This window comes from Myotis brandtii, unplaced genomic scaffold (genome assembly GCF_000412655.1).
Source record: "Myotis brandtii unplaced genomic scaffold, ASM41265v1 scaffold409, whole genome shotgun sequence".
NCBI lineage: Eukaryota > Metazoa > Chordata > Mammalia > Chiroptera > Vespertilionidae > Myotis > Myotis brandtii.
Genome location: NW_005365723.1, coordinates 1672719 through 1686660, shown reverse-complemented (window position 1 = coordinate 1686660; position 13942 = coordinate 1672719). Strand labels below are relative to the sequence as shown.

The 13942-nt window shown below is 52.2% G+C and overlaps 1 protein-coding gene across 1 annotated transcript in view; it reads left to right on the top strand.

Annotated features, from left to right (window-relative positions):
* Positions 1-13942, top strand: part of IGF1R (insulin-like growth factor 1 receptor) — a 117571-nt gene that overhangs the window by 81827 nt on the left and 21802 nt on the right. The window contains exons 3-4 of the mRNA XM_014545431.1: positions 12113-12425; positions 13272-13420. Coding sequence (XP_014400917.1) covers positions 12113-12425; positions 13272-13420 — 462 coding nt within the window. The remainder of the gene's footprint in view (positions 1-12112; positions 12426-13271; positions 13421-13942) is intronic.

Below are 13942 nucleotides of genomic sequence, written 5' to 3'. Positions count from 1 at the left end.
GCGGCCCCCACCGCCGCCGCCACTGCCACGCAGGCACTGCCACCCTCCCAATTTCCACGCGCCCCGTAAATGCAAACGAATTTCGAGCTGCTTTTTTTTTTTTTTTGCTTTTGGTTTCAGCGCACTCATTTCTTTCCCGTTGCGCGTAGGAAGGGAAGGGCGCGCTTCGGTTTACTTTCTCTTCACTTTCATTAAAATGCAATCGAGCCAAGGAGTTTATATCTCAAAGCGCGATCCCCGTGTGCGGAGGCAGTTTATTGGAAATTCTAGAGAAAAAAGTCCCGAAAGATTCCATCTTGAGAATCCGAGACGCGCTCTTGCGTTCTTTAGTAACTTTTGGAAAATGCCATGCCACGCTTTTGATACTTTGTTTCATGGGCGTAGTTTACGGGGCCCGGGCGTTCGGTAGGGAATCTTGTGTCTGGTCATTAATGATAGTGATTTCCTAGCCTCGGCTCCAAAAAAATTAATTAATTAAAAAATCAGAATATTCATGAGCTTTTTCTGGTCCGACCCAGAGCTTCGGGAGCCATGACTTTTTCTCGCCGCCGGGACGGGAGGAAGTGCTGTCGGCGATGTTGGCACCTGAGGGAAACCAGAATTGAGATCCACAGGAGAAAGGGGGTGACGTCCATTTGTTTGGTCCCCTCGTCCTGTTTTTAATTTGCGGAAATGTGTTTTTTGTGTTGTGTGTGTGGTTTTTTTTTTTTTTTAAATCCCATTAAAACGTGCGACGCGTTTTCGAATTCACGGGGTCTGGAGAGGAAGTGGTTTTGTGTTAGTGAAGTTTGTTTAAACAAATGACTGAGGTTTTTGTTTTTTTTTTCTCGCTCTGTCTGGCCAAGCAGAATGGCTACACTTTTTTTTTTTTTTCTTAAGAGCATGAAAATACTGACCAGCCAGGGTTCCTTACCACCCTCTCTCCTTTTGTGACGCAAGATAAGGAGGCGCACACCAATGGCGCCTCGCACAATGGAGGTTTGTTTTGTTTATTTTTTTAATTTAATGGAGGGATTGTGGATAGTTTAAAATTCCCTCGTGCCCGGACAGAAAGGGGAGAAGAAGAAGGAGAAGAAAAAAAAGCATAATTAGCCCTTTCTAAACAACTTTAGCCATAGACCCACGCGCGCTCGCCGAAGTCCCTTTCTGCATACCCTTGGGATAGTTTCAACACATTCTCCTCGTCTCATTGCAACTTTAAAGTTAAAAAAAAAATGCACGGAGGTTGTTTCGAAGCAGTTTAAGTTGCCGATAAATAAAGATGCAATTTATAACTTTGTGCGGAAAGTGATGCAAAGTCCCCACGCGACCCCCCCAGCCTCCCGAATGTGGGTCCCTTACTCCTCAGGCGCTGCGTCCTGCAAACACCTCCTCATTCCGCGGTCTTCGGGGCCGGAAGTATCCTTGCCCCGATGCGATGTGTATCTTTTCGGGTCCGGAGTCTTTACCTGCGATCGATATCGTGTGTCCACCTCTCCCGCTGACCTGGCCGCAGCTGGCGGGCGTTGGGCATTTATTTCTACGATTCCCTCCCAGCCTCCGCGTGTCTCTCGGACATATGCACTCCCAGGTTCAATGAACAAATACCGAACCTGCAAAAACTCACCCAAAGGAGAGACCTTTGCTTTTTGGGGGGTGGGTTTTTTTGAGGGGGGGAGGGGGGCTGTTTTTTAAAGTCCTTGCTATTAAACACCGCGCTTGGGGTGGCCCTAATGCTATCTGTGCTCTCTCCCTCGATGTGAATCCGGACATTTCCAGGAAAAAACAGCTAAGGACTATTTTGAAGTTGGGTTACGCTCTGCCCTCAAGTCCCCAGCTTTTTATCGAGCCCAACCCACCGCGTTCTGGTGGCTCCCAACGGCCCGGAGAGATCCCTAAGACACGGGATTGAGCCTCCTGCCATCTTAGCTGCTGGCTTTCAGGGTTTGCCTCCCGCTGGTCAGCTCTGTGTCCCCGGCAAGTCCCAGCCCCCCGGTCGGTGGAGACATGACGACCCCCTTCTGTGAGGTCTGAGGGTGGGATGTGGGAATTGCGCTGGAAACCTGTGGCCACGGTAGGGGCCCTGGGACCCGGGAGCAGATGGCTGGGGTGGGAATGCCGGCCTCTGCCGCCTCCACGCCCGCCGGGTGGCTCGGGGCAGCCACTCTCTGGGCCCCCGGCCTCCATTTGGGGAAAGGTCGGGCTGCGTGTCTCCGAGTCACGGTGATGAAATCGGGCCTTGCAGGCCCAGCTCTTAGCGCGGGGAGCAGTAAATGCCCCCTAAATGGCAGGCGCCTTCCTGCTAATGATAGCAAACATCCATTTTGTGCTTTTCCAGCCGTTCGGCACCTTCAGCTTTTATTTCTAGCCAGCCCTCAGAAGAGAGAGGGAGTCATTTTCATTAGGAAGTTTTTGTCTGCCCAAAAGCAAAAAAAAAAAAAAAAAATTGTTTTATTTTTGTTTTGTTTTGTTTTGTTTTTTGCTCAGCCGGTGGGGCTTGGTCTTAGGTCAAATGATTATTTTATTTTTTGCTTCTTCTCGGCGGAAAGCAGCCCAGGAACGGAGCCAGCGGACCACGGTTTATCTTATTCCTCCTCATCTCGCCGCCGCCGTGGCTTCTCTGCCTGTTGCCCTTCTTCCCGTCCTCCGGAGGCACGAGGAGAATCCTTTTTCCATATTCCTCTCCTCCTCCTCGTTATTTATTTCGTAACAATCCGCCATCAAAACCTAGAAAGGTACTCATCCCGGAGGACTTACTTGCTTCGGGTGTTTACACAGTGTCTGACGCCTAACAGAGTATGAGGCACATTTTTATTTGTTTAAAAAAAAAAAAAAGCAAAAGACGGGTGACACGGGGGGCCCCTGTGGTGGAATCAGCGAGATAAGCACCCAGGACCCAGTAGGCCGATTCCTGGAATCCTGGCAGCCAAGGCGAAAACTGCCAGGCAACCCCATCTGCATACGCACACACCTTCCCTTGCAGGGACATTTGCTACAAAGTGCAAAGGCGTCGCTTTCCCCAGAAAGGTTGCATCAGGAGGGAGCCAGGCTCCCATCAGCCCCGACTGCTTCTCTCTCAGATCCTCCAGGAGCCACTGGGAGACCAAGAAAAATGAGAACCAACCGGTGTCCCTGCCCCGGAGGACAAAACACGTGGCGTGAGTCACCGAACTAATATACCACGGCCACCGGCCAGGTTTGGGCCCGGCCCTGGGAAGACCACGCTTCCTGCCCCCGTGCAGAGAACACGCGTGGAAGGAGGAGAAACAGAACATAAAACATGAAATTGTTTCTTTTTCCCCAGCCGGGATGGTTCAAAGGTTGAGCGTAGACCTATGAACCTAGAAGTCATAGTTGGATTCCCGGTCAGGGCACGTGCCCGGGTTGCGGGCTCCATCCCCAGTGTGGGGCGTGCAGGAAGCAGCCGGTCCATGATTCTCTCTCATCGTGGATGTCTCTTATCTCTCTCTCTCCCTCTCCCCTGCTCTCTGACATCAATCAAAATTTATTTTAAAAATGAAATGAGTGACAGAGCTGGGGTGTGAACCTACAGCCCAGGTTCCCTGGGAGCTGACCACAGCCTGCTCTCAGAACGTGAACGTAAGCATCTCGAAATGGTAAACACCGGCGCTCCCTAAAACCAATTTTTTTTTTTAAAAAGTAGACAGACAAACCGATGTGACTGGGGCCCTTCAAAATGCGGCCCAGCCGGCACGCCGCGGGGCGTAGGCCGTTTCTAAATTGTCGCCTTACATCTCGCCAGCGCAGCTCCTTGGCTGCTCGCTTTGTTTGCTTTTTCATATATTTTGGACAACTATGTACGCTCGGAGGAACGCCGCCATCGCCCCTCCTGCCTGAGGCCTCCTCGCCCAGGGTGCCCCGGGCCCATACCAGGGGACGTGCCCCCGGAAAGCCACACCGCCCGGCGGGAGCCATTGGGGTAGATGACAGCCTGACTTTTTCTTTTTTACGTGGACAATCTCTTCAACATGCGTCGACCTGTGTTATTCTGTAAGCTGAGCCCTGGCCGGTGTGGCTCAGTGGGTAGACCGTCGGCCGGTGGACCGAAGGGCCCCAGGTTTGATTCCGGGCAAGGGCACGTACCTTGGTTTCAGGCTCCTCCCCGGCCCGGGTCCTGGTCAGGGCACGTGCAGGAGGCAATCCGGAGCTGACCACAGCCTGCTCTCAGAACGTGAACGTAAGCATCTCGAAATGGTAAACACCGGCGCTCCCTAAAACCAATTTTTTTTTTTAAAAAGTAGACAGACAAACCGATGTGACTGGGGCCCTTCAAAATGCGGCCCAGCCGGCACGCCGCGGGGCGTAGGCCGTTTCTAAATTGTCGCCTTACATCTCGCCAGCGCAGCTCCTGGGCTGCTCGCTTTGTTTGCTTTTTCATATATTTTGGACAACTGTGTACGCTCGGAGGAACGCCGCCATCGCCCCTCCTGCCTGAGGCCTCGCCCAGGGTGCCCCAGGCCCACACCAGGGGACGTGCCTCCGGAAAGCCACCCTGCCCGGCGGGAGCCATTGGGGTAGATGACAGCCTGATTTTTTCTTTTTTACATGGACAATCTCTTCAACATGTGTCGACCTGTGTTATTCTGTCAGCTGAGCCCTGGCCGGTGTGGCTCAATGGGTAGACCAAAGGGCCCCAGGTTTGATTCCGGGCAAGGGCACGTACCTTGGTTTCAGGCTCCTCCCCGGCCCAGGCCCTGGTCAGGGCACGTGCAGGAGGCAATCCATCGATGTGTTCCTCTCACATTGATGTTTCTCTCTGTCTTTCCCTCTCTCTTCCACTCTCTCTAAAAATCAATGGAAACATATCCTCGGGTGAGGATTTAAAAAAAAAAATCAGTAAGCTGAGACCCATCGATGTTGCCCACTTTTTCCCCGTTCTTTCTGTTTCTCCATTTTTTATAAAATATTTCTTTATTGATTTAAGAGAGGAAGGAAGAAGGAGAGAGAGATAGAAACATCAATGATGAGAGAGAATCACCGATCAGCTGTCTCCTGCACATCCCCCACTGGGGATCGAGCCCGCAACCCAGGCATGTGCCCTTGGCCGGAATCGAACCCGGGATCCTTCTGTCCACAGGCCGACGCTCTATCCACTGAGCCAAACCAGCTAGGGCTTCTTTTTTTTTTTTTTAAGCAATACTTCTCTTACCATCATCAGTAACTTCAGGGCCGAGTTAACAGATAGCTCTGTGGATACATAGATTCACATTGTTGCTCTCCGTCGGAATCCAGTGTAAAGACAGGAAGGAAACCCCAGATCAAGGCAGTAGGGTTTCTGGCCGCCTTCTCCTGGCTGCATGTTGGATGTGGACTAATTTGCAGATTGTTTGTATTCATTAAAAAAAAAAAAAGCCAAGTCTGACCCTTTCCAAAGAGACAGAGGCACGTGGCCGCCGTACCTCCGCTCGCAGACGCACCAGGAGATTTGAAAGCCGGCCAGGATTTGTAAAATATTGGATTGGGATAATGGTGTGTGTTTGTGTGTGTGTGTGTGTGTTTTAAACACCTGGCTAATTTCATATAAAGTGTTTACACTTCATCTTGCTGGCAAGGGATTTTCTATGTAGGTGGTGGAGGATTTCCTGTAAGTTTTGCAAGCTCCTGGGTAGGCCCAGTCGCAATCAGTACGTACGTACCCTCTGTGGTCGGAGGCACGAAGGCCCATGTCTTCACCTCCTGTTGTTACCGCCTGTGGGAGGCGGCGGCCTTGCAACTCCCGGCCGGACTGTGGGACGCGCGCAGGTACCTTGGTGAACGTGAGCGAGGATGGCCTTTTTAGGAATTCCAGAGAACCGAGCCTCGAGGCAAGAGCCTCTTCTCCCTGGACGCATTCTCCGGTCGGAATCGCTGTCTCCGGGGACCTCGTGGGTGAAACGGATATTTCGAGCATGACCGAGCTTATTAGGAGCCCCAGGCGCTTCCTCTACTGGGGTTCAGACGTTGCAAAGGATGGGGGTGAGGGAGGGAGGGAGGGAGGAACTGTGGGCGTGCAATGCCGAGGGAGGAGGAAGATGGAAGCAACAGGTTCAAAACGCCTCTCGCAGAGCCCCGGGTGGGCTGAGAATGAGGATCTAGGAAGATAAGTGCTTCCCACGCGTGGGGCAGGAGCAAGTGGGCTCGGGGGGTGGCTGAGGCATGATTATGTGGATGGGGGTGAGGGCGTGCATTTGGGGTACAGATGCATTTAATAGGCTTTACCTTAGACTGGGTGGCGTGGGGGACCAGTGCGGTGGGGAGACCCCTTCAGAATTGGAAAATGGAGGAGGGGGTCCGTTTTGCAATTTGCAACAGTATCCAGGGAATGGATTTGTGGGTGTTTATTCGCTGCTCCTGGGGGGGGGGACATCACATTGTCATGTGACAGGGGCCTGGGCCCAGCTCCACCCCCACCCGTGCTGTGCGTGGGGTGACTTTCGCAGCCTGGGTTCCCCTGGCCCTCCCCTTTCTTCTTCTGCCAGACGAAGACAAGACACGCTCGCCCGCATGCCAAATTCTCGGGGTTGCTTTCAGCCCCAGAAAAAAAACGATGACTCCTCGCTTTGGGCACCCATCTCCCTTTCAAAGATGCTCCAGGCTCCGGCAAAACAAAGCCTCGCGCAGCCCAGACCGGGGGCGGGGCGGGGGCCTTAGGTGAGAGGTCCTCCTAGGTGAAGGGAAACTGAGAAGCCCAGGTTACACACACACACACACACACACACACACACACAGCCCTCCCTTCAGCGCGCCCCACTTAACAAGCGTTTGCACAGAGTCTGGCCGGAGCTGCTGCGATGAACAAACGCTGACTTCAGCCTTTACCCGGGCTTTCAGGTCACTCGATTGTTTGCAAAACATGTTCTTTTTTTTTTTTTTTTTTTTTTTTTTTTGTCACTTGCCAGTACTTGTTCTCTCTCTGTGAGTAAAACGCAGACGCGTCCAAAGGGATGATGATGTGCAAGCGGGGCCCGCGCCCCGGTCTCGTGCGCCCTCTGCTGGCCACGAGGATGCGCTGCAACTCGGGACAGCAGCGGCTTGGCCATGATATTCAAGGAGGTTGTGCTGAGAGAGAGGACTCCTTAGACCAGTGGTTCTCAACCTTCCTAATGCCGCGACCCTTTCATACAGTTCCTCATGTTGTGGTGACCCCCAACCATAAAACTATTTTCGTTGCTACTTCATAACTGTCATGTTGCTACTGTTACGAATCGTCATGTAAATATCTGATATGCAGGATGTATTTTCATTGTTACAAATTGAACATCATTAAAGCATAGTGATTAATCACAAAAACGGTATGTAATTATCTATGTGTTTTCCGATGGTCTTAGGCGACCCCTGTGAAAGGGTCGTTTGGCCCCCAAAGGGGTCGCGACCCACAGGTTGAGAACCGCTGCCTCAGACATTTCCAGATTCTTCTTTTCAGTGTATGCAAGTCCAGGATTTTGGATAAGATGTTTGAAGAAGAGATTGATGCTGGAGAGCCCCCCCCCCCTTTTAAAATGTTTATTTTTATTTTTAAGTGACTTGGCTAGTTTGGGGTTTGACAGTGTTTACGGAAAGGGCTAAGAAGTTAGCCTAGGCCCCAGCCGGCTTTGCTCAATGGTTAGAGTGTCAGCCACTGGACTGAAGGGCCTGCAGGTTTGAGTCCGGTCAAGAGCATGTACCTCGGTTTCAGGGGCACGTGTGGGAGGCAACCAATCGATGTGTCTCTTTCACATCCATGTTTCTCTCTGTGTGTCTCACCCCCTCCATTCCACTCTCTTAAAAAAATAAAATGGAAAAAATATCCTCAGGAGGTCAGGGTTCCATTCCCGGTCAGGGCACATGCCCAGGTTGTGGGCTCAATCCCCAGTAGGGGGCGTGCAGGAGGCAGCCGATCCATGATTCTCTCTCATCATGGATGTTTCTATCTGTCTCTCTCCCTCTCCCTTCCTCTCTGAAATTAATAAAAATATTTTTTAAAAAGGATCAATAACATGCTTATCCAATGCAATGCCTCCATCACACACAAAAATGACATACGAAGCAACAGGCTTCCATGGGAATGACAGGTTTTTTTTGTTTGTTTGTTTTTTAAATATATATTTTTTAATATATTTTATTGATTTTTTACAGAGAGGAAGGGAGAGAGATAGAGAGTTGGAAACATCAATGAGAGAGAAACATCGATCAGCTGCCTCCCGCACATCTCCTACTGGGGATGTGCCCGCAACCCAGGTACATGCCCTTGACTGGAATCGAACCCGGGACCCTTCAGTCCGCAGGCCGACGCTCTATCCACTGAGCCAAACCGGTTAGGGCTGTTTTTTGTTTTTCGTTCTCGCACTCATCTTTGCAAGGACAGTTAGTTCACCTCCTGCACGTGTATGGTTTTCCCAGGGCCCTTGTGACTCATCAGACAGATGAACCCCGTTGCATTTTTGTGGGGGCAGGCGCGCCACCGCCCAGCCCCCCCAAACCTGCTTCTCCTGGGTTTGGCGTGGCCGTCATTCTGTGGCCGCCCAAGACGCCCTGCTCCCCGCCGTGCCCCGAGGACAGAGCTGACTCGCCCTGGAAACAAACGCCTGGCGGGTCTTTTGCGGTTTCCCCCCAGCCAACCTCAGGAAGCAGGGCCCGCCATCAGATTAGGTAACGGAAAGGCGCACGGTGACTTTGTGCTCTGAAGCACGTGTTTCCACGCCCAGACGCGTGCCATCAGGAAGGAACACGATCAAAGCAGGGATGACCAGGAAGGCCGGGAGGGCAGTAAATGAGTTTCCTGGTGTGTGCGCACTGCTGTCCACGCCTCTCCTTCGTCACAGGAACGGGGGGAGGAGGTGTGTATTCTTTCTCTCAGGCCACCTAAGACAGACACTTTTATTTATTTACCTTATTGATTTCAGAGAGGAAGGGAGAGGGAGAGAGAGAGAAACATCAATGATGAGAGAGAAGCATGGACCGGCTGCCTCCTGCACGCCCCCTGCTGGGGATGGAGCCTGCAACCCTGGCATGTGCCCTGACCGGGAACTGAACTCGGGACCTCCTGGTTCATAGGTTGACGCTCCACCACTGAGCCGGACAAGACAAATACTTTCAAGGCACATACTAGATGCTATTTTTAAAAAGCATGTTCATCTTTAAGGGCTTAAAAAAATCTAAACATGCAGTAAAAACTTCAGCTCCCAAGAAGAACATGGAGCAAAGACACTAAGAGACATGTAAAGGGACCACAAGTGATTTTTTTTAAAAAAAATGTGGGTGGTGGGGACCCCCAGCCTCACTAGCAGTCACAGAATTGAGACGAGCTCTCTATTTCCCCTTCTGACGTTAGAGAAGAGAGAAATGGGCTACTGGCCATTTTTTCCTTCTTCTCACAAAGATGTGCCACTCTCAAGGCTAAGCTCAAGGCTGTAGCAAAGAGCACAACATGAAGAGAGAAATGGGCTACTGGCCATTTTTTCCTTCTTTTCACAAAGATGTGCCACTCTCAAAGCTAAGCTCAAAGCTGTAGCAAAGAGTGCACCATGGCCCGGCCGGTGTGGCTCAGCGGTTGAGCATTGACCTATGAACCAGGAGGTCAGGGTTCGATTCCCGGTCCGGGCACATGCCCGGGTTGCAGGCTCGATCCCCAGTAGGGGGCGTGCAGGAGGCAGCCGGTCCATGATTTCTCTCTCATCATGAATGTTTCTCTCTCTCTCTCCCTTCTTCCTCCCTCTCTCTGAAATCAATAAAAATATATTTTAAAAAGGTAAGAAGAAGGAGTGTTCTTTGCGGCCTGGATGTATACAGTAGGCATCTATCAGCGGCGTGGATACCTGGGTCGATACCAGGAAGGCGTGTCACTGTCCAGAAACGGGCCCCAGCACCGGTGTTGAGATGCAGCCGCAACCACAAAGCCAGAGGCCTCTCTCGCCCTCTGAGCCGAGCTTGCACTTGAACGCGAGCCCCCGGTGTGTGTGTGTCCCTGCGGGGCCCGTGCCTGCCTTGTTAGGAAATCGGCGACGACGCCGCGGAGCCCGCGGGGCCTCGCATAGCTCCGTGTACAGTAACGGAGAGTGGAACTAGGGCCGCGAGCTCGGAGCCTCAGACAAGCGATAAATATAGACTCCTCTCCCAATTCCTCTGCCGTTAGTCATGGAGGGACAGTGCGCGTTTCATAAACTTATAAGGAATATACAAACAGTTCCCGATCTAAAATAACTTGGAGTAATTTTGAAGTGTGTGAAAAGAATATTTTTTTTTTTCCCCTCCGCCCTGGCCATGTAAGCATCTGTGACAGGCGACGGGCGTCTTTATGTGGCCGTGCCTGGCGGTCACAACGCTGGGGAAGGTGCAGCAGAATCTATGGGGATCTTTCTCCTTTCTTTCTCTCTCTCTCTCCCCCTCTCCCTCCTCCTCCTCTTCTTCTGGAGAAATACTACAAGATAATAATAATAAAAATTTAAAAGCAGGATGAGGGGGTGTGAGTTGTGTGGGAGACACCTGTGCGTCCCTGGTGAAGAACTGGACACAGGCCGCCCTCATCACACTTCACTAGAGCAGGCGGGTCCTGCCTGGTCGGGGGAACTGTCTCTCCTCCTTTTTCTTGATTTTTTTCTCCCATTAAATCTTGTCTAGCCCGGCCCGCGTGGCTCAGTGGTTGAGCATCGACCTAAGAACCAGGAGGTCACGGGTTCCATTCCCCTTCGGGGCACATGCCCGGGTTTTGGGCTCGATCCCCAGTGTGGGGCGTGCGTGCAAGAGGCTGATCCATGATTCTTTCTCCTCATTGATGTTTCTCTCTCTCTCACCCTCTCCCTTCCTCTCTGATAATAAAAATATTTTTATAATAAAATAAAATGGATTAAAAAAAGTCATAACCCACAGCCCCGCCGGAGGATTCCGACCCGCCCTACGTTCCCCGCGGGTGGCGAGCCTGCTTTGTATCTTTGCGCCGGTGGCAGCCTTTTCTCCCCTCTCACTAATGAGCTCTTGAAATTTTTACTTGATACTGTTGCCATTGTAACTTGTCCCTCCCCCTCTGCTTTCCTGGGGGGGGCCTTCTTTCTTCCCCGTCCTCTCAGTAGTCTGCCCAGCACCGCCTGTCGGGTCTGGGAGAGACGGAAGCCATGCGACCGGTATTGTGTGGAGGTGACTGTTGCCTTTGTTGGCTAATGAAACGTTCGCAGAGGCATTCAGGAGCCATCATGACCCGTTTCCCTGCACCCCTCGGCCTCCCCTCTGTACCGGCCAGGCAGGAACAAGGTCCCTGGGGCCGGGGGGTGGGAGGGAGGAAAGGGGGGGCCTAGGAATCGGTGACGAGTGTGAATCAGACTTGGTCTTGGGAATCAGACTTGTTTGGGGGGACGGGTTCCGGGGGCCTCGGAGTCTCCCTGCGTCTAGTTGCTCCATCTAGTTAGTAACTCAGTGGTTCTCAACCTTCTGGCCCTTTCAATACAGTTCCTCATGCTGTGACCCAACCGTAAAATTATTTTCCTGGCTACTTCCTAACTGTCATGTTGCTACTGTGTTGAATCGTCATGTCAATACCTGATATGCAGGATGGTCTCAGGCGACCCCTGTGAAAGGGTCGTTCGACCGCCAAAGGGGTGGCGGCCCACAGGTTGAGAACCGCTGGTGTAGTTGCTCCGGCCGCCTGGTGGCGCAGCCATTTCCTTATACATAGTTGCATCTGCACCGAGAATGTATCTGTGGAGCGAGCTGCTGTACAATGTTGCAACTTAGCGGGGACCCTGACTGACACACGGGGCCTTGTCATTGGCGCTGGAGAATGTCCTGGGAGGCTGTGTGTGCAGTAGCTCAGTGAATAAAGAGGGCGTAGGTGGGCACCTGTGATCCAGTGAGGCAAACCGTATAGGGCCCCCCTTTTTTTAATATTTAAAAGCGGAAACCCCACCCTAGCTGGTGTGGCTCAGTGGATAGAGCATCAGCCTGTGGACTGAAGGGTCCCGGGTTCGATTCCTGGTCAAGGGCACGTGCCCGGGTTGCGGGCTCGATCCCCAGTAGGGGGCGTGCAGGAGGCAGCCGATCCATGATTCTCTCTCATCATGGACGTTTCTCTCTCTCTCTCCCTCTCCCTTCCTCTCTGAAATCGATAATATATTTTAAAAAAGAGGAAAGCAACATGCTCACCCCGTGCCCTTCTGCCCCACAGCCTGCCCGAGCGCGTGCGGGAAGCGGGCGTGCACGGAGAACAACGAATGCTGCCACCCCGAGTGCCTGGGCGGCTGCACGGCCCCCGACGACGAGGCGGCCTGCGTGGCCTGCAAGCACTACTACCACGAGGGCGTCTGCGTGACCGACTGCCCCCCCAACACCTACCGCTTCGAGGGCTGGCGCTGCGTGGACCGCGACTTCTGCGCCACCATCCCCAACGCCGACAGCTTCGAGCTGGAGGGCTTCGTGATCCACGACGGCGAGTGCATGCAGGAGTGCCCCTCCGGCTTCATCCGCAACGACAGCCTGAGGTCCGTCTCCCCGCCCGGGGGTCCCCCGGCCCCCAGCCTTTGTCCCGTCTTTGGGGGGGCGACCCTGGGGGAGGTGACGGGGGTGGGTCCACCTGAGAGAGCGGGCCTACGTTACATTTTTAAAAATAGAAAGGGTGTCCCAAAATTCACGCCAGAAGTAATTTTGATAGAAAACACAGGTTTATAATGAAAAATTGTAAATTTTTTATTGGTTCGTAAAGGATACAGTCTAGGGTTATGTGTGGAATGGCACATCGGGTAAATGGCCTCCACGGCTCTGCTGGCACCTACGCAGTCTTTTGTTGAAATTTTGCGTGACCGTTTTTGCATAAATGCGGCTGAATTTCGATGAGGGTCATTTTCATCTTGAAGGCTTGGTTCGTCGACAAAATTGTCGCATTTGGGGTTCAGAAAATCCATGAGTGATTGTTGAGAAACAAATGCATCCACCACGTGTCACTGTTTGGTGCGGATGTTGGGCTGGAGGCATCATTGGACCATTCTTCATCGAAAACACGGCTGCTCAGGCAATAACAGTTAATGGTGCTCGCTATCACGACATGATAATCCAGTTCATTTACCCGATGTGCTATTCCATACATAACCCTATACTGTATACTTTATGAATCAATAAAAAATGTACAATTTTTAATTATAAACCTGTGTTTTCTATCAAAATTACTTCTTGCGTGAATTTTGGGACACCCAATATTTCAAACAACAACCACCACACAGCGGTGTTGATCGCGTGGCCGGCTAGAATGAACACGGATCCGTGTGGGCTCTCTTCGGGGCGAGGAGACACTCTGACCTCCGCATTTGGGGGGGCTCCTTTCTCTCCCGCAGCATGTACTGCATCCCCTGCGAAGGGCCGTGCCCCAAAATCTGTGAGGAAGACAAGGGGACGAAGACCATCGACTCGGTGACCTCGGCTCAGATGCTCCAAGGCTGCACCATCTTCAAGGGCAACCTGCTCATTAACATCCGCAGGGGCAGTAAGTATCCCTCCCCCCTTCCCCCCTTTTCTAAACCCCCCCCCCCCCGTTTTGCAGGATCTCTTGGTTTTCTTGGGTTGGCGCCTTTTCTACCCGTCCCCGACTCACAACTAAAATACAGGCCTAGAAAAACAGCGCGGCGCCCAGCCCGCTGGCTCAGTGGTTGAGCATCGACCCACGAACCAGGAGGTCACTGTGCCATTCACCAACAGGGCGCATGCCCTGTTGTGCACTCGATCCCCACTAGGGGGCGTGTGGGGAGGCAGCCGGTCCATGATTCTCTCTCATCATGGATGTTTCTCTCTCTCTCTCCCTCTTCCTTCCTGTCTGAAATCAATAAAAATATGTGTTTTGTTTTGTTTTTTAAGAAAAACAAAATACAACAAAGGCTGCTCTCCAGACGCCGTGGCCTTAGCTAATTGACGGATGGCATTTATGATTTTACTTTCTTTTCCTCCGCCTGGGAGCTACCATGTCCAGCCTCCTAGAAACACACCCTCCACTGCCTGGGGGAGGGGGGGG